The sequence below is a fragment of the Panicum virgatum genome, chromosome 3N, assembly GCF_016808335.1.
Source record: "Panicum virgatum strain AP13 chromosome 3N, P.virgatum_v5, whole genome shotgun sequence".
Taxonomy (NCBI): domain Eukaryota; kingdom Viridiplantae; phylum Streptophyta; class Magnoliopsida; order Poales; family Poaceae; genus Panicum; species Panicum virgatum.
Window position 1 is genome coordinate 2368527 of NC_053147.1, and position 19223 is coordinate 2387749.

At 48.1% G+C, this 19223-nt stretch overlaps 2 protein-coding genes across 2 annotated transcripts; both read right to left on the minus strand.

Annotated features, from left to right (window-relative positions):
• Positions 1-3226: 3226 nt before the first annotated feature.
• On the minus strand, positions 3227-9323 carry LOC120663648. The gene is made up of 6 exons (XM_039942530.1): positions 8982-9323; positions 6984-7069; positions 5479-6909; positions 5183-5392; positions 4980-5104; positions 3227-4534 (listed from the first exon to the last, which is right to left on the minus strand). Exons 1-6 carry the CDS (start codon positions 8982-8984, stop codon positions 3594-3596), a joined length of 2796 nt encoding a protein of 931 aa, XP_039798464.1. The 5' UTR covers positions 8985-9323; the 3' UTR covers positions 3227-3593.
• A 1846-nt stretch (positions 9324-11169) lies between these two features.
• LOC120663649 (calcineurin B-like protein 6) lies at positions 11170-15225 on the minus strand. Its single transcript, XM_039942531.1, has 9 exons — positions 14932-15225; positions 14691-14856; positions 14499-14581; positions 14326-14385; positions 13735-13843; positions 13143-13195; positions 12693-12773; positions 12488-12600; positions 11170-11510 (listed from the first exon to the last, which is right to left on the minus strand). The coding sequence occupies exons 2-9, from the start codon at positions 14803-14805 to the stop codon at positions 11453-11455; spliced, it is 672 nt and encodes a 223-aa protein (XP_039798465.1). The 5' UTR covers positions 14806-14856; positions 14932-15225; the 3' UTR covers positions 11170-11452.
• Positions 15226-19223: the final 3998 nt, after the last annotated feature.

Consider the following 19223-nt stretch of genomic DNA (forward strand, 5'->3'; position numbering starts at 1 on the left):
CACAAGGAAGTCCCTAGAGCACTATTCAAATGTGTCTTGAGCTATTCAAATAATCCCCTGGCATTTCTTGAATTCTAGCAGGGAGGTCCTTGCCGAGGTCAGAGAGGGGCGCGGGGTTTGACCGGCCTTTACCGGCGAAGGGAGGCGTCGGCGGCGAGAAGGGAGAGGTCAGGGAGCTAGAGGGGACCACGGCGCACCTCTAGGTGGCTTCGGGATGGCTCGGGGTGGCCTATGGCGGCGGGTCCGCGTGCTCCGGCGGGCGGTGGTGGTCGGAGATGGCGGAGGCGGCGCTCCGATGAGGCGTAAAGGGGGGCATGGGGCTAGGGAGGTAGAGCGGCTCCAGGCGCACCAGAAGGTGCCCGAAATCGGGGTCGGGTTAGCCCGTAGCGGGCTGTCCGCGGCGGCCAGAGCAGCGGCGAAGCTCGGCTACGACGGCGAGGGGGCTCCGGTGGAGGTCTGAGGGCGGGATTAGGCCTGAGAGCTGCGCGAGGTCAAGGCAAGGCTACTGGTGGGGTCGATTGAGGGCGGGGAAGGGCGGAGGAGGGGGTTCGACGGCGGCCGGGGCTCGCCGGCGTTCGGGGCGGAGCGGCGGCGTGTTCTGGAGTGTGGGAGTGGGGAGTAAGCGAAAAGGCGAGTGGAGAAGCTTTCTGGGGTACTTGTAGTGCGGCTGCGCGCGAGGAATCGAGGGCCGGGGCTCTGCAGCAAGCGCTCCACGACGGCGTCGCGGTGGCGGCCGCCTTGGCGGCTCTAGAAGCGGCGGGGGTGCGTGGCACGGCCGGGGAGGCTCCAGCGCGAGGAAGGAGGGCGGTGGGGCGGCTCCGGGGTGACGCGTGGGTGCCAGCGCGAAGCAAAGGCGAAGTTGGAGTTGGCCGGGGAGGCGGCGGCGGCGCGGCGCGGTTCAGCGGCGCGGGAAGCAGGGGAGCAGGGAGAAAGGAGAAAGGGGGCCTGTTTGCAATATCCAAAAATTCCAAGGACCTGAATGTAAACCAGTGATAACTTTTAATAAAGGGCTCAAATGAAAAAGTGCCCAACATGAAAGTTGTTCAATGTTTCAAGATCTACAACTTTGATGTTGTGCAAAAATTTATTTGATCAAAGATTCAAGAGCAAATTTTTAAAACATAAGAGGGATTTTGAATTCCAGGAATTTTGTCTTTTTCAAAGCAAATTCACTTTAAACTTACACTTAAAAGCAAATTTTGCTGCCAAGCAATAAATGCACTGAATTTTGCAAAAACACCCTCCACAAAAGCTATAATTGCACACCCAAATCAAACATAACTGCAGAAAGGACCTTGCATAAAATCATAATTACACATATAACCTTTTATATTTACAAAAAGATTCTTTTTCAAGCAATTCAAGCATATGATGCATGATTTGGTTCTAATTCCCTAAATTGGCTATTTAAAAACCTGGGCCGTTACAGCTTTGGGTTCGATTGACGCTCAGGTGGATTCTTCGGGACTTTACCCGACAGCACTGCCGGATTACTCCGTTTGAAGTGCGTGTTAGCCGGGAGTACCTTTAGGGTGATGGTTAGCGCACTTGAGCCGGATTAATTTGGGCGGTTCTGCCACACTCCCGGCGCCCCCTCCCTCCTCGTCCTCCCGGCGGCCGTGCCCCCTCCCTCCTCCTCATCCTCCGGCGCCCCCTCCCTCCTCCTCGTCACGCCAGCCGCCGTTTCTGAGACCCGGAAACCAGTCAAGTAAGTAGGGATTTTGGGGTACCTGTACCCGAAACCGACACAGGTGGGTAGGTAGAGAATACCTAGGGGCGCGGGACAACTCTCTCTAAGGAACTCGGCAAAATAGCCCCGTAGGGAGTATTATAAAAAGAGGTTAATCATAGATTATTAAAAAGCCTAGAAAAAATTCTTCCTGGGTCGATGCCCGAGCGGTTAATGGGGTTAAATGCCTAAGCTGTGAAAGTATGGGTGATTTTTTTCATAGATATCATTTGTCGAAACCAAACAAGCAACGGATGGAGCAACTAGCGCGAAAGCTGTTGCGCATTTTGGTTTGCTTTAAGGCATCGGTTGTTCTTAACAGCGATGGCTATTCATTTAAGCCCATCTACTTACTTCTATTGGACCCATAGGACCAGCGCTCACAACAAATCCAATAAGCCGGTGTTGCTGCTGTCTGCGTAGGGCCGTCCCCCACTCCCGTCCCGGGGCGCTAAGGGGTTTTTTTTTAGGAACAGACGGTGGTGTTTTGTCCCCCACTGACTTGGCCCGGGCCTAAGTGAAAGTGAAAAAGAAAAAGTAGGAAAATGGACTGAAATTGTTGGATTAGTGGATTTGCAGTATCTCAACAATCAGAACTGCGAATATTCCATCATCCAAACTAAGCTTCCTCAGATCCTAACCCATTGGCACGATGGAATTGTCCGATTGTAGCCCGACGCGCTGTATCTTCCTACAAATTAGTGAATTAGGAAGGGCTGTAAGACCACCAGGCTGAAGCAGAAGTGTGCTAGAAAACGCCGGTGGTGGCCGCCGTGGCGCCGCGTCCTCTCCTCCCTCGGCCTCAGATCCAGCCCGCCCGGCGCGGCGGCGCCCCCTCCCTCCTCCTCGTCCTCCCGGCGGCCGGTGCCCCCTCCCTCCTCGTCATCCTGCACCGCGGAACGACGCCGGCAGCGACTTGGGCGGCAGCTTCTAAGCGGCGCAGGGTCTGCATCGGCATGGTCGCGGCGCGCGCAGAACCTGCATCGGCGGCATGCCGGGGAAGTCCGACGAGCGGATTGCGGCGCCAGTGAGCTAGCAGACAGCGGGGGGCGGCGGGGCATTGGAAGCAGGCCACACGGCCACTTTGTGCCTCGGGCGGCCCGTTAGCCTGTCGTGCTTCGGGCTGGACCAATGACACAGCGTGCCGTGCCTGGGCCAAAGGCCAGGCATGAAGCACGCACCGGCACAGCCCGTAAGGCCTAGCAGCCCGTGTCGGCCCGACCACTTCCGGGCTGGGCCGGCCCGATGTCATGCCGGGCCGGGCTGGCCCGTTGGCCATCTATAGGCTGATGGGCATCGAAATTTGACTGGTGACAAAATAGAAAATAATCGAGTGCTGATTACGGATTCCGTTTTCCAAAACACCATACAAAGTCACATACGTTGTGACCGTGGTGAAGGCAAAAGGGTCGGCTTGCTCCTGTAAATCTGTAAAAATACTCACGACTTGTGAAGCCATGCTGCAGCTTCCAGCAATGACTTTTGCTTGTCAAGCTCTAATCAAACGCATCAACCTCTCCATACAAAGTTAACAAACCTTTCGCTCAAGCTCAAACCCTACATCCTGTCATCCGAAAAGGGCATACAACAAACAGAATTGACCTAGTTACAGGCTCTGAATGCAAATATACCAATGAACGCCCTTTGCCAACAACATTCTGGTTAGCTCTTCAGTACTACCCCTACTTTCTAGGATCCACATCACAAAAAAAAAAAGAACTAACTCATCACAAGGAAAACACTTGCACTGCTTTACAAAACTTACAGGCGCTGGCAGCAACCTAAAGAAGCAACGACCATTACGATTCTGAACAAAATCGAGCTCGACCAGGAGTCCTGTACAGCAGAAACTCTGCAGTGAGCTTCAGAGCAGCGGTGGCACGGAGGGTGCTTGCGACCCCTTGCCAAGGTTCAGGTCGAGGTCCACTTCCCTGCTAACTTGCACCCTGGGAGCCAATCCAATATGTTCCCGTTGCACCGGGAACAGATCCAGGCAGGCTTCAGAATCTGCACCAGGCGGACCGTGTCCCATGGATATGAAGTCAAAGGCCTGAGGGGGATCACGCAGCAGATGTGGACGCTCAATGACAGGGTTCATTCCAGAAGATATAACTCCAGTGCTGTGGCCTGTGATGGAATCATTAGTCACAATCTCTGCCACTGGGAACACCAGTGCACCTTCACTGACCATCTCCTGGATTAGTTGCTGAGATCTTGGTGTCTGTGCAGTGACAAATCCAAACAGCTTTCTTGTCGACGGTTCTGAACCTGAGTGGGGTTGTCCATGACCGTGCTCAACAGGTTTGATCAGTTTGGTACTAGCTGTAGCATGTCCAGAGTTACTTGATTGTTCAGTAACACTTGAGGCATTCGACTCAGGCAAAGGGGTGAACCCTTCTTGCTGGTCCAAGTCTCCAAGCGCATCCAATTTACTATCATCTCTTGGCTCCACAGAGCAGTTTGATCCAACTTTTGCAGAATACGTCTTAGCGGAGGACCAATTCCTGCCAGGTGAGTTAGTGCCTTCTCTTGTGGCAGCTTCCACAACCTCCTTTTTCGCCTCATGGTCGAACTCCACCAGTAGCTGATTCTCAATATGCACAACATGCTTCACAGCAAAAGTTTCTTGGTCTGATGACTCATACAATGCTTCATCTTGCTGGTCCAAAAGATCTTGTTCTTGTTGTTGCCCTTGCTCTATGGCATGTTTCACTGAACCATATTGCTCTTTGACTAGGACAGTTTCATCAGCCATATCTTTCTTTTGCCTAAACACTCCCCATAGGTAGTGATTCCCCTGGAAAACTAAGTTCAAGATAATTTGATCAGTAACTGGAAAAGTGGAGAAAATATTGTGATACAATATAAGACAAGGTTGTGTATCATTCATTATATAAAGGGAAAAGGATATGTGACACCGAGTCCCACCCTCTGAACAACTCTTAGAACATAGGCTCCATACCAAAAAAAAAAAAGTAATAAAAAAGACAACAGATTCTACACTATCCTGCCAGCAAATTCTGGAGGTCCCTAGCTCCAGCAGTGCACTAGAGAGGCCACTCTTCTCCCACTGCCCGCACAAACAAATATCAAAAGAAACACTGGTTCACATGGAAAAATTTAAAGTAGAAAAATCATAACAGCTGGACATAATCTGTTTCCACATCCTAAATGGGTGCATGGCTGCATGCATTGTCCGGGACACAGAGGCAAAAAGAAAATAAGAGAAAATATCCAATTGGAAACTTACAGTGGTATTGTTCCGGCAATAAAGAAGAGGGGAAGATTAGTAGCTCCGCGATACCAACTGTAACTTTTAAGGCACAATCACTATTGATCAAGTTGTTAACTAGTCTGTTTGCCACTTCATTTTGCCTGGGATATGATAAGAAGATGAGTAAATCAAATCACATCAAGCAGGAGAAAAGCAAGCAATAAGAGATGCAAACACACCTCAAACTATGTGGGAAGAAAAACAACCCGATGTTGTCATCAGTAGGTCCAAAAGAGTTCCAACTCTTTGGCCAGGCTTGTGACCGTGGGAGCTTGTTTAATTCAACTACTGGTTGTAACGATGTTGACAGATCCCTTACTCTCTGACATGCTTTCGTGGACAAGTGGGCATCCAACATAAGCACTTCAGTGTCTATCTTAAAGACTCCACTGTTGACAAAAAGATAGAATACATCACCGTTTTATACAAAAGAATTTTCTTTTATTCAAAGATAGAAAAATATCATTAAACATACCTCCAAACAGGCTCATCAAGGGCTTGCGAGTAAATGTAATATTGTTGATCGTCAGATTCTGAACGAGATGGTCTGCATTGTTGGGAATGATCTGTTGCAACAGAAGTTTGTGGCACCAAATTTGCACCATCATTTAGAGACCGATTTGTAGCCTCATTCAGAGCACACTCAGCATTTGCAGAACATAAAATATCCTCTTCATCTTCGTTTTGAGCTATGTATCTTCTCCTTCTCTTCACAGGCGTAACATTCATAAGATTTTGATCATTTAATTCACCAGTCCGTGCAGCCTCCTCCACACAATATTCAGTGTTTACCCTATGCTTTGTCATTGGTTCATCACACTTAGGAGGCTGAGGATTGGCATTTTCATTCCGCGCATCTTCAGCCTTCTTTTCCTCAACTTCATCATCATCATTGAGAATGAGTCGCCGTCGCTTTCTTGGGGTGACCTTGCCAAAGTTTTCAAGAGTATCGGAAATCTCTACTTCTGTACCACTAGCCTTAATAACAATTGCTTTTGAAGAGATCTCTAAAGATGAACATGAATTATCCTTATCCAATAGCTTTGATGGCCCACTGTGGTTTTTCTTCAGATTATCACTTTCAATGCGCATAGATGGCAGACAGTTATTTTGCTTATTCGGATAACGACGAGTAAAATGGACATCACCTCTTGATGTGTTCTGAGGTGAAGCAATAGTCAATTCCCCTCGTCTATCCTCAACTTGATGGACCAAGAGTTCATCTGATGGTTTATTTCCTGCCTTCGAATTAACTTCATGAGTAACAGAGCATTCATTCATATTAGAAGGCTCTGATTCATTGGAATTATTCAATGTTGAAGCAACAATTTTCATTTCCTTCATGCACTTTGATCTCTCATCATGTTGTTTTAGGTGATTGATTTGTTTTAATCCTGGTGTCAAATGATTTGAACCAACATCATTGTTCAACTTCAAAGTTTGAACAGAGTTTTCATTGGCAACCTGCCAATTCCCATCCTTGTTCTCAGTTGTTTCTGCCCTGATGCTCTCACAAGAATGTGATGCCTTCCCACCGGTGCAGGCAGTACTTGCATCCCTGCATCCTCTTCTCTTGATGCTCATGCCTCTCATATTTGATTTATTTCTAATGCCCTTCTTGCGCAAAGAATTCATCTCAGAAGAATTGATTTTCTTCAGATATGCACTTTTAGCTGTGTAGGACTTACTTTTTCGTTGTCCCCATGAACCAAAAACTCTAGCTGACTCCACTCTATTGGTAATTGGTTGCTGTGATGTAGAGCCAAAGTGGGTGTGATTTGGTGACCTTTCACTTGACACCTTCCCTAGAGACCTGCTGTAAGAACCTTCAGTATGCCTTTGATGGCATTCATCGCACACCCAGTCTACTAATGATGCATCATATAGAACTTTGTCCAAACAATATCTGCATCAATGATGAATTGTAATAAGAAAAAGGCAGGGCATTACTTTTCTCAAATCCGAAAAAGGAAAACATACTGGTGTGTGGAAGCCCTCTTGCAGTCGATGCAACACAAAAGAAGATGTTTGAAGCCAATATCTCCACACACTTCACACACATTGTTCTGCATAAATGTGAGTGTTTAGTTATATAAACAATCAACTATAGAAGTACTGCACGATAACATCATAAAACAGCCTGATGATATTCGCATATTATCTAGTACAATGTCAATGTTTGCGTGCATTAAATCATTAATAACTACTCAAAATATTAAACTTGCTACAAAACGGTACAAAAGGTTCAAACATAATTATTTGATATGCAAGGGATTGAAATATATTTCTCGCGATGCATTCATCATTTCATCTCCTGCCTTGCTACTTGACCTCATGTCTGCTTTTCCTTCACTGCATTGCGCCTAACCCATACATTACAAGTACTGCCATCATCCTTGGCATTGCCAAAATCGAAATTCGAAACGCCTGCTGTACTGTGCACCAATGCATGGTTATCTGCCCTGACCTGAATACCTGATCATGATACACCCTCACTTATGATGTACAAGTAGAAGGAATTAAGTTAAGGCACTTGAGTCCTGGATCATAAAAGGTTATTTGCAGGTTTATGTGCCATGCTGATGGTGAGCCACCTCTATTTATCGAACACAAACTTCGATGGTCAAGTTGTCTCCCTGACCAGAAAATAAGGCGTTGTTTGTTACTGGTTACGTGATCATTCCACCACTGTATCACTACCTCATGACATTAATAACTGACAAACGAATACTTCAAAATTTGTCATTTTTTTTGTTCTCCCTAAAAAAGTTCAGTTTTAAGCTCCAATTCTGTAAGCTGATGAATTATATCATGCCCTATTTAGAAACATTCTTTAAGAGCCCTTTATGAGTTATTTCATGCATTTTGGTTTACAATGGTTAAACCCATGTTAGATACCCGACCTAAAAAAGAATCATGAAAAAGTGGATGTATTTTTGTAATAGGTCACTACGTCAGGTCAAATCCCACAAAATTTAAAACTAAAACACAAGTCGTACAAGGAAAAACAAAAAAGATAAATTTCAGAGAGTGAACTAGCCCAATTTGACACTTTCCAAAATTCCAAACTAAAACCGCTTCGTAGAATTCCATTGCAGGTCAAATTCAAAGCTGACCCCCTAAAGAAGCAAACATTCACGTTTTGTCCACCATTACTTTTGCCATAAGTTTGTAGCTATGTTGTTTTGTACTTCATTTCTTACCATGAGCTATATGCATTAATTAGACCATGCCTTGTTCATTTCCAACCTAGGTACTAACGAGTGAGGTTGCGAGCACTCATGCTCTATGTGCCCAATGATCTATCTGTAGGCTGGTGCCATGGGGGACAGGAGACATGGATACCCTGCTACTCAAGGATCAAATCTCAGTGCCCACTCTAGTACATCGACGAGAAGTGAGTGTCACGCTCAGTGAGGCCACACGTCACGCCATCACGCATGCGCTATAATCTAAAAAGCCAAAGGTTGCATTGGTAGGTAATCAGGTAATCAACAGGCCTGATGCAGCTACACCGAATCCGGGGTAGCTTGTGCAGCATTAGATACAGAAGCCATTGAGCAGTCCCCACTTCAGACTGATCTGGATTTAGCTTCTACACAAAGAACCAGCTTAAGCTTTGGTCATCAATCAGCCCGAGCAAGAGAATATCCTGCCGGAGCAGTTGAAAAGGGTTGAACTTTCAGGGACGAATTTTGATCCGGACTGATGAATATCAGATTACGAAATCAAACGAATAGGACACCACAACAAATGCAGTTCGCAACAGTAATGCCCCCAAGCTTGGTGCACAGTGGGGGGCCATCCAGATCAAGGCCGGGGCCAAGATCAAATGCTCCCCCTGTCCACGCGCAATCGGTAGCCAAGAACTCATCTTTCTTGGCGCATTGCCTACCGAATCGATTCAGCCCACACTTCTTCCGCTAAGAACCAATAAAGACACGCAAGAAACCGCGGGAGAAGATATGGGAAACATACCATTTTAGCCTAGCCAAGTTTATCTCCAAGAACCGCCCAACCTCAGGAACTCAGACTGATACAAATCCTCCAAGAAGAAGAACCGACACACACCCAGGAGGCCAGGAACCCAAGGCATAAAACCCTCTGCTTCCGAAACCTCCCAGTATGGATTTTGAAGGAGCCAACAAACCCCACTCCCTCCTCAGGATGGCGAGAAAGAAATGGGAGGATGAAGCGGGTGATTAGGGGATTTACGGGTGATGGCCGAGAGAACGGGAAGCAGACGAAACGATGAGAGAGGAGGGGAAGCCAGTAAGGTAATGATGGCGTTCCTCCCCCTGGAATGGCGGGTTTCAGGGGACGGATTGATCGGGGATTAGCGAAGAAGGCGGGGCAGAGAGAGGAGTGTGGGACCGTGTGGTTTGGGGGCGCCGTTGGATCCGCTGTGGACGGTGTGGTCAGCGTTGGGTAACTGCATTTGGCCAATGTGGGGCCCGCCACGACCCATCTGATTCATTTTTTTTTCATGAGGTCACTGCCTTGGGGATGTGTGGCCCAGGTTGGCTTCCGTCCTCAATTGAATTTGGGCCGAGGCCAAGATTCGGAATCTGATGGTGGAGTACGCACTTTGCGCTAGAATTATAATTTTATAGTACATTACAGCGAAAATACGTTTCGTATTAGATCATCTTTGGCTGCTTTGGGAATGATTAAGCTCTGTGAAGCGGTCCCCGACCATCCCGATTAGGCAAGTGCGCGACGGAGCGTGGGCTCGTGGCTTTCTTGCAGCATGATCATGAGCGGTTGGGCGGCCTGAGCTTTCTGTAGATCCCTTTTGCTTTTAGAGCTCATCTCCGGGAAAAAGCAGCCTGTGGCTAGGCTTTTGTGTACGTGCGACCTGGTCTGAGCTGCTGTCCCATCCGTTGGTTCATCGCGCCTCTGTGAGTGTGACCATCATCAACACGTATAGCTCGGAATAATAGTCAAACGATTCTCTTGTTCCTTGCGTGACAGCGTTCTTGTTCCTTGAGACGTACGTATTCCTGTCCACTTTCTTACTCAAGTCAATCTGTGTCTGTCTCGGTTGCTTTCTACTAGATTTTTTTTAGCAGAATAATCGCATGGGTTTGAGGCTGTTCTTTTTCAGCATTTGAGCAAAACGGTCCCACATGTACTTCCAACTTTTGGCTGTGTTTAGTTCATGAAAACTTTTGAGTTTGGGTACCGTAGCACTTTCGTTGTTATTTGGTAATTAATATTCAATTATAGACTAATTAAGTTTGAAAGATTCATCTCATCATTTCCAGTTGAACTGTGTAGTTAGTTATTTTTTAAACTGTATTTAATACTCTATGTATGTGTCCGATTTTTTGGAACTAAACAGGGGCCTTTGTACCTGCCTGCAGACTGCAGTGGCATCTTGCTCAATTGGTACAAGGCTACAAGCACATTGGAGAGTGATCATCGGTTCAAAAACTGTGTTTAGTTGGTGAAAAAGTTTGGATTTTGGTACTAGACACATTTCGTTGTTATTTGACAAATAATATTTAATTATAGACTAATTAAGCTTAAAAGATTCATTTCGTGCTAATCAGTTAGACTGTGTAATTAGTAATTTTTTCAAATCCATTTAATACTTCATGCATGTGTTCAAAGATTCGATGTGACGGGTACTGGAACAAATTTTTTTTAGAACTAAACAGGGAATTTTTGTACTCCTACGTCTCATCAGTTCGTACAGTATATAAGCTACAATTTTTCTCTTGCAGATATCTGTTGCAGGGGAAATTAGTGGACGGGAGGGAGGTGGACCGTGCTGATGCCGTGTTGGTGCCATCCTGAAGATAAGTATAGGGCGATAGGCCATGACGATGAAACTGAATTATTCTTTTTTTAAAAGAAAGAAACTGAATTGTTTCGATCCGATGCATTTGTGGCCACAGACGCAGATGCTTGTAGAGAAAAGGAAAGCTCGTGCTGGGCCGGTGAGCTCATCGATCGCCGCTTGAAGTTTTTTAGAAAAAAAAACACGAGGCAAAAATACTTCCTGAACACAGAGCCGCGCGATTGAAATGGTTTCAGCCGTCTGATCCGTATCATGCCCAGTTACAGGGAATCAGGGATCATATCTGACCGTGCTAATCACATACAAGGCACGGTACAAGCACCATCCGAGATCGAGGAAATAATCACAAACTCACATGCGGACCCATTTCTCACTTCGACATTTTTCATCCCAGCAGGTGCAACTTGTTTAATTAAACAATATATCTGAAGAACATCTTATAAACACATGACAAGAGATTGTTCATACTGAAATCTTGGGTAGAATATACTCAACACTTCAACTATACAAAAGAACGAACCCTCAGACGGGCATTGCCACCACACAAAATTTACATTTTTAAGGAAATAAAAGCATACAAGTGCCCCCTTGCAGAATCTGTTATGTTGGTGGCCCCAGAGGCTTGAATGGTGTCTTTGGGATCTCATGCGTCCTCTACTTGAGAGTTGAATACAAAACTTGGAAATGTTGTTGTAATATCCCTGTTCAAAATTAATCAATAATAAGAATGATATATTTCGACAAACTCAATTAGCTGATCTAACATGCAATGGTTAAGCTAAAAAAGCAAAAAACAAAAAGGGATAAAACAAAACATCATTTTCATGCAAGTGTTTTTCTCCAACAGTTCCAATTAGCAATCATAATGTGCATGATTAGCACAGAATAGCGGATAAGGATCTAAAGGAAGAGATCAAGCAAGCCTAGCACACTCTCAGGCAAAGGGTGGCCAGGTTCGAGTCTGGCGTTCTTTCTCAAATCAAAGCAGGGCCAAGGGTCGAAAGGACGGCGTTTTAAGGAGTCTGCCCCTTCCCATCTAATTTTTTTGGACAAGAACAAGCAATCTGTAGCAAGCAAGAGTTGAATGAATATGTATTCCCTCCATTTCACTATACATGTCCAAACATCAGGAGTATCTACTTCAACGTGACAACATATCTGACCAAGGGTGGAAATGATGGTGCTTTCTTGTTTTTTTTTCCTCTTACAATCCTCACGAGAATCACAGGATATTTCTGTTCTATCCAACAAACACCCAATGCATAGTGTGGCCTTTTGCTTCAACGTAAACAAGGCAATTTAATATCTTCGCTATTACGAAGATATTAAAAAGACTTATTACGCAGGGTAAAGCAAAGGGCACAGTTTACACTGAAGCTTGTTGGAAACAGCAAGTCTCCTATGCGTATCATGCACGTCATAACATGAAACCGAAAAGTCATAATAAAACACCATAGTTTTCGCGCACTGAGGGACAATGAATTTGAAACAGCCTATCTTGAGGCCATGGAAAGATGTCGAGAAATGTTGGGAGCAGATGGCCTATGTCCCCTTTGTGATTAACAATAGCATGACAAACTGTTATGATCTAAGATGTTGAGCTTCAAATATATCCATAGGAACCCAAGGAAGTAAACTCAAATTGTCAAGAAAAGGGCAACTCATCAAGAGTACTGACCGGAGATATGGGAGAGTCATATTTTTCAACAAAGATGGATGCCTCAAGACAAGGTTCCGCCATTCCTCCTTGTCAATTTTCCCATCATGTTTTGTATCTGCTTCCTCAAATGTCTAGTAATATCAAAAATGAGGATTTGCTGAGTAAGCAACTAAGCATAAATTCGACATATACCCTATACAGAAAAACATGTACTCAGACATACCTTGTCAATAATGCCTTCAATAATATCATCTGAAAGATTCATTCCTGATTCAGCAAGTGTTGCAACGACCATTTGCTTGACCTGGCAATCAAGAAGGTGCAACACAACATTTTCAGTGTTGCTGGCTGCATTTGTTGTCAAATTGGATATGCTTCTTCCAAGCAAATTTAAGAACAATCCATAAAAAGGTGTAGTGTATGAGGGCCTTGGAGCTCATAATGTTTAACATCATCAATTTTGTTCGGTTCAACTTGAGAAATAACCACTCCAAATTTCAATGATGGTAAATCATATGCTAAACTTGGAACATGACTTGAAAGGATGAATAATGGTACTCATGTACGAGGTATTATAGCACATATTGGGAAAATATATGCAAACCAAACATATGCACTAATGCATATAGCACAGAACAAATTGTTTATTTAAAAAAAGGCAAACAGAAGGTACCTCCTGCTTTTCAATGAAGCCTTGTTGCTTGAGATCATACAGTTTGAAAGCAACTGCAAGTTCACGTAGAATCAGCTGAATTGGTTAACTTTATAAAGTCATTCTAAATAGTTCATAACAGAAAAGTTCCAATACTAAAGATTTGGTATATTCTTTGAAACAAAGATGCAGGCCTTGCACTAACATACTCTACAAGCATCTCCCTACCTACAGAGCCTCAACAGGTAATCAAATCAAAAGAAACTATTCCCAGTTGCAACAAATAGGACTTGGTGGCAGTCCATTTTGACTTGTGAAGGGGGGATGAATGTCTGTCCCGTTTTTAAAAATGTTCAAGCTTTAGTAAAATTGTAGAACATAATATGCATAGCAGTTCCAGCTACCTATCATGTCCACATACACATGGGATATCCCAAGGAATCCAACAGCCAACAGCCAACAGCCTTTTCATGGATATTTAGTAAGCAGTAATGATTCAACATTTTACCATGAAATATTATCAAATAGAAAAACTTAACTTGATACTCGGCCACTTATGTGGCATTATCAAGGATACATAAATGGATAAATAAAGTGAAGCATCAAGGCTTACAATCAATTTTGTCATCAATTGGTGCATTCGGATGGAACACAGAAAGAGCTCGAGCAAATTCCTCAAATTCAAGAATTCCATTATGCTTGGTGTCGAACAAGTCAAATACCTAAGTCAATGATTGAAAACAGGATACCTTAGTGTTGATTTCAGGCCAACCCAAAAGAAGTGTACATATGCAAGTTTCAGAAATTAAACAAAATTGTAACCCCCCAAAAAAACAGAGGGTTCACACTTGGTTCTCCACCAGGATGATTGCAGGTGGGTGATTACACAAGCAGAGACATTGAAATATACATTTCCACGCATGAGCACATTATTGAAGGTTGAAAAAGCTCAGTGTTCATGCCATCCTATCACTGTTTTAGATAGCTTGGCATAATGCCAGTGTTCACAAAACACATGGTGTACCATTGATTCTTTTTGTAATTACACAAATGCAAAAAAAAAAGTGACCCAAAGCGCAAAGGACACAACAATTGAGAAGTAATAGACTGAACACCAGTACACCATGATGAACTGAGCAACAGCGAACTTTCATTTCATGACAAATTTTCACTAACTAGAGGTACAAGGTTCCAGTGGACATACCCGATCAGCAAACATGCTATCCTTTCTGTTTGTCTTAAACAGTGCTAATTGGAATTCTTCCTGCAGATAAGACAGTCAAAGCCTCAAGCGAGATCAGGCATCATGGTTCAGGTGTAACAGAATTACCATTCGCTGCCACTTCACACTCAAAGAAATTAGCAGGACTTACAAACCTTATTAATCAAGCCATCATCAACCACGGCACTGCTAATCTTCTTGAACAGCTCGTACAAAGCCTCGATTTCATTTACATTAACTGCAAATACATGATATTTGCTGGTGAATAAAAGGCGACAAATATGAAACAAGCATCTGAACATAAAGACCGATTCCGTGGAAGCAAGCAAGAGTGAAAGAGAACATACAAACTGTCTCCCTGGCCAGACGCTCGGGCTCCTCAAGGCCCTTTGGCCGATTGGGTATGTCAAGATCGCAGCACTTGAGCAGGCCAGTAGCAAGGCGCCGCAGAAAGTCCACCATTTCACTCCCTACCAACGGCGATCCAAATCCCCAAATCAACGCGGTTCACAGCTGCAAAAACCAACGAATGGGTGAGGACCCCACGACCACAGTAGTGGAGCAATTACGATGACGGCAGGGGCGGACCCAGTGTAGGACCCCATGACCGCAGCGGTCCAGCTCTAGGTCTAGGCGCCGGCCCGGTCTCGTCGGCGCGTCGCCTCCGCCCTCCGGCCTTGCGGTTTGGAGATTCGTCGATCCAGGTCCCCGGGAGCCGGGAGGTGGCTGCGGGCTCAGGCTGCCTGCTGCGCGCCGCCGCTAGCTAGGGTTGGCGAGCGCCGATCGAAGGGGAGGGGTCGCGGGTCGGGCGCGCAGAGAGGCGAGACGGGAGACGCGGCCGATTCCTCCCTGGTTCTCTCTCGTCGCGTCGTCGACTCGGACGCAAGCAGGTCGACGGGGACAGGCGAGTTGCTGGGCTGGGAACGGAGTTTGGGCCACCGACGCCTAGGGGCCAGCCACTTTACAGAAATACTTGTTGGAAGATGAAAAGGAGGTTATTTGGGCCATGGCCCAGTGGGCCTAGGCCCATCTCAGCCGGATCATTGAATCTGCACATTATCTCGAAGCAAAACGTTGTTGTTTGTCGTCGTGCGCGCTGTCTACTTCTCGACTCTTCCTCTTTCCCCAAGCTACAGGATGCGGCGATTCCTCCTCTCCGACGGCCTTGCCGATTCCTCCTCTCCGACGGCCTCGCCGGCGTCGGGAGGGTTGGGAATCGGTGCGGGATGCGGGCGTCGTCCTGTATATAGGCTAGTTTTTTGTGTAGTAGTCTAGGTTTTTTAGGTGGAGGCAAGGTCGGTGTCGTCCGTGCTGCGGCGGCGACGGCGTGGCTTCCACGGCTGCTCTTTCTCCAACAGGCGGGTTCCGGTGCTGGCGCTGTCGATGGCGCGAGCTCAGGTGGCTTTCCTTGGAAGTTAGGTAATCCCGCCGTCTGTGGCTGCTGCGGTTCTTGCAGGAGACGACGGCGTGGATGCGGAGAGGCCAGATCCAGTATCGCGCGCGGCCTTCTAAGTCATCCATGGCGGTTTTCCTATCTCTGCGAGCGGCTGCGGCGGATTCTTTTGCTCCCGATGGCCCTTCCGGGTTTGTTGGTGAGACTGGTTCTCTTGTGCTGCGGTGGGCTCGGCGGTTGATGGAGTGGGTTCATCTTCTCCGGTATCGTCGGCGGCAACAACACAAGGCTTGTTTTCCCGACGGCGCTTGTTTGGGGGGAGACAGCGTCGTCTTCGTGGATTCGTGGAATAAGGTACTCCAGACTTCTCTCTCCTTCGTCGGCGTGTGCTCCGGTGCCGGCGTCGGGTCTGTGAGGTCTTATACAGGAGTTGTGGTGGCCTGCTGGTCGTCTTGCTGTCGTTGCCTCTCGCGCGTGGAGCCACAAGGGTATTGCGACATGCCCGTCGTCTACGGAGTCTTCCGGTGATTTCAAGAAGGACGCGTTTCTGATCTGATTGTAGATGTAGGTTTGTTTGTACGTGTGTGGTGCGGTATGAGTGTGTACAAGCATGTACGAACAGATACTACAGCTGCATGAATCCAGATGAGAGGTACAGCTGCATGAATCCAGATGAGAGGCTTCAAAAAAACATTGTTGTTTCAATATGAGACAAGAAATACTATAGGTTTGTCGGTACCCTGCAACTGGGGTATCCACTCCTACTGTGCCAAGACTCGCGTAGTTATCCGTAACTACGCCCTAAGGAGCTGAGCAGCTGGACCCCTGGGGTCCGACTCCATCTCACCGGACCAACGGTCCCGGACCCGCTTCCCGCTCGGGGACGGGTCCGGTGTCACCACGTGTCCTAGAGGTGGAAATACTCAGTACCTGTGGCCGCGGACCCGGACCCCCGCAGGAGGGTCCGGGACCTCCACGTGCCATCCGGACCCCTGTAGGTGGGTCCGGGACCTCCACGTGCCATCCGGACTCCCGCAGATGGGTCCTGGACCTCCACGTGCCTATCCGGACCCCCGTGAGCTCTCGGCTCAGCTAGCTGCTCGGGAGGGGTCCGGAGTCGCCACGTGTCACGCGGGCGCGGGCGCAAGCCTTCTGCTGGAAGCTCCCTCACCCACCCGCATTAAGTGTGAGTGGTTGAGGTGGGCTCTGCTGCCTCTGGGGACGGGGCAGCTTTTGTCAGTCCACACTATTGATCGCGTATTACCAAGGAGCACAGTGCAGCCGCCTGAGCCGCGCCCGCGCAGAGCCCGCCTGTAGCATTAAACGGATACGACAGCACGGCACTTTTCCATCATGCCGCCTACGCCGCAAGCTACACCGCCCGCTTAAGCAATGTGACGGGCGGTGTCACTAGCTGCGACGGGCCCGACCTGACAAGACGACGCTAGGACATGATGGACGAAGGGCTCCGGGAGCAGGCGAGGGAATCCAAGAGAAAGATCTCCTTTGCCTGCGACGCCATAATGCATGAACAGTGCGTTAGGTTATACTACATCGTTGGACCCACCTGTCGGGGATCCAACGACTGTGTACGCGCCCCATTGAGATATAAAAGGGAGGCGCTCGCTGTGCACAGGACACATCCATACAGACTCAAGCTCTCGCACCTCCTCACGCTTGTGGGAAGGCAATACAACACACAGTGGATGTAGGGTATTACGCTCCGGCGGCCCGAACCACTCTAAATCCTGCTGTGTTTCTTGTGTTCTGGAGGGAGATCGATCTAAGACTAGCTACCCCCTGAGTACACACCCTCTGGGCTAGGGCGGGTGCCTTCCGCCACCCGGCCGTGGTTTGCAACACCACGACATTTGGCGCGCCAGGTAGGGGCGCTTTAGCTAGTTTTAGTTCATCTCTTGCTCATCTCCATGGCTCGGATGGTTGAGCACTCCCACCACGACGACATTTGGAGATGATGGAGGGTGTGGCGTCATCCGCACCACATGCCTCTCGCCTTCCTGCGCCAGGGGCAGCCGTGCCCGTGGAGCAGCCACCGTCGGCAGCGGCGCGCGCTGCACATCGGCAAGAGTCAGGGCGCCCGTCAAGGGCCCCCTCACAAGCTGCGAGCGGCGGAGCGACAAATCCCAGCTCGCAGCATACCTCACTCATGTGAGAAAGCCCGCTCCGGCGGAAAGCCGACTCCGGTCGCACCAAGCCGCTCCGGCGGAAAGCCGACTCCGGTCGCACCAAGCCCGCTCCGGCGGAAAGCCGGCTCTAGTGGCTCTCTCCAGCGGAAAGCCGACTCCGGTCGTACCCCCGACTCTACATCTCTGTAAGTTCTACTCTTAGAGGCCCAGCAGGGAATAAAATCTTTTCCTTTGTAACTATGTAGTACTTCCGTGTGGTCCAGTCCGGTGAGCCTCCCCCGTGGAGGGGTCCGAACCTCTGCGAACCAGGTTCAGGGAAGCGTATTCACCCTCCGGGGAGGTCCGGAGCCGTGTAGCCGCTTAGCCTAGTTCCGTACCCTAAGCCTGCATGCTCTACCTCCCTAGGGTGAGTACCGTAGTACCTAAGACTGGGGGCCCGTAGGTCCGGACAGCTCCGGACTCATAAACCCGTGTTCTGGCTTACATCGCACATTTCATGTACATCTAGTTATAAAGGAAAAGTTTATTCTCAGTTCGCCTCTAAGGATGTTACATTCCAATTTCGATCTACGCATTCTGTTTGCGCTAACCCCCACGTGGCTTCTTACTCTTGTGCGGTGATTGTGGTCCGAATTGAGTTGGCTAGTTAGTGACTTAGCTCGAGACCCCTCATGGAAGAGAGGGGTTCGGACTCCTGGGAACCTGGAGGTTCAGGGAAGCGCACTCATTCTCCTGGGAGGTCCGGAGCCGTGTAGCCGCTTAGCCTGGTTCCGTACCCTAAGCCTGCACGCACCACCTCCTGTGAATGAGTGCCGTAGTACCTAGGACTGGGAACCTGGAGGTCCGGACTTACTCTTAACCTAAAGGCCGGCCCCTTGAGCTCCGTTCACTGAACCTAGCTGTCTATCTCAAAGGATTACAGCCAACAGGATTTGGGACCCGTGGGCACGCTACTAAGCATCTACCTTGAGTCATGTGCAGGTCCAAACGTGATGATGCAGCAGGTGACCCAAAGGATGGACGACGCGGGGCAAGACCCTTGCGGCGCGCACCGCTGGGCGCCAGAAGCAGCCAAGTTGCTCACAGTAGTGGCCCCACCTGCGGGTTCGTTGCCTCTCCCGAGGCGGGCCCGGGGGCCTCTGTCGGTACCCTGCAACTGGGGTACCCACTCCTACTGTGCCAAGACTCGCGTAGTTATCCGTAACTACGCCCTAAGGAGCTGAGCAGCTGGACCCCTGGGGTCCGACTCCATCTCACCGGACCAACGGTCCCGGACCCGCTTCCCGCTCGGGGACGGGTCCGGTGTCACCACGTGTCCTAGAGGTGGAAATACTCAGTAC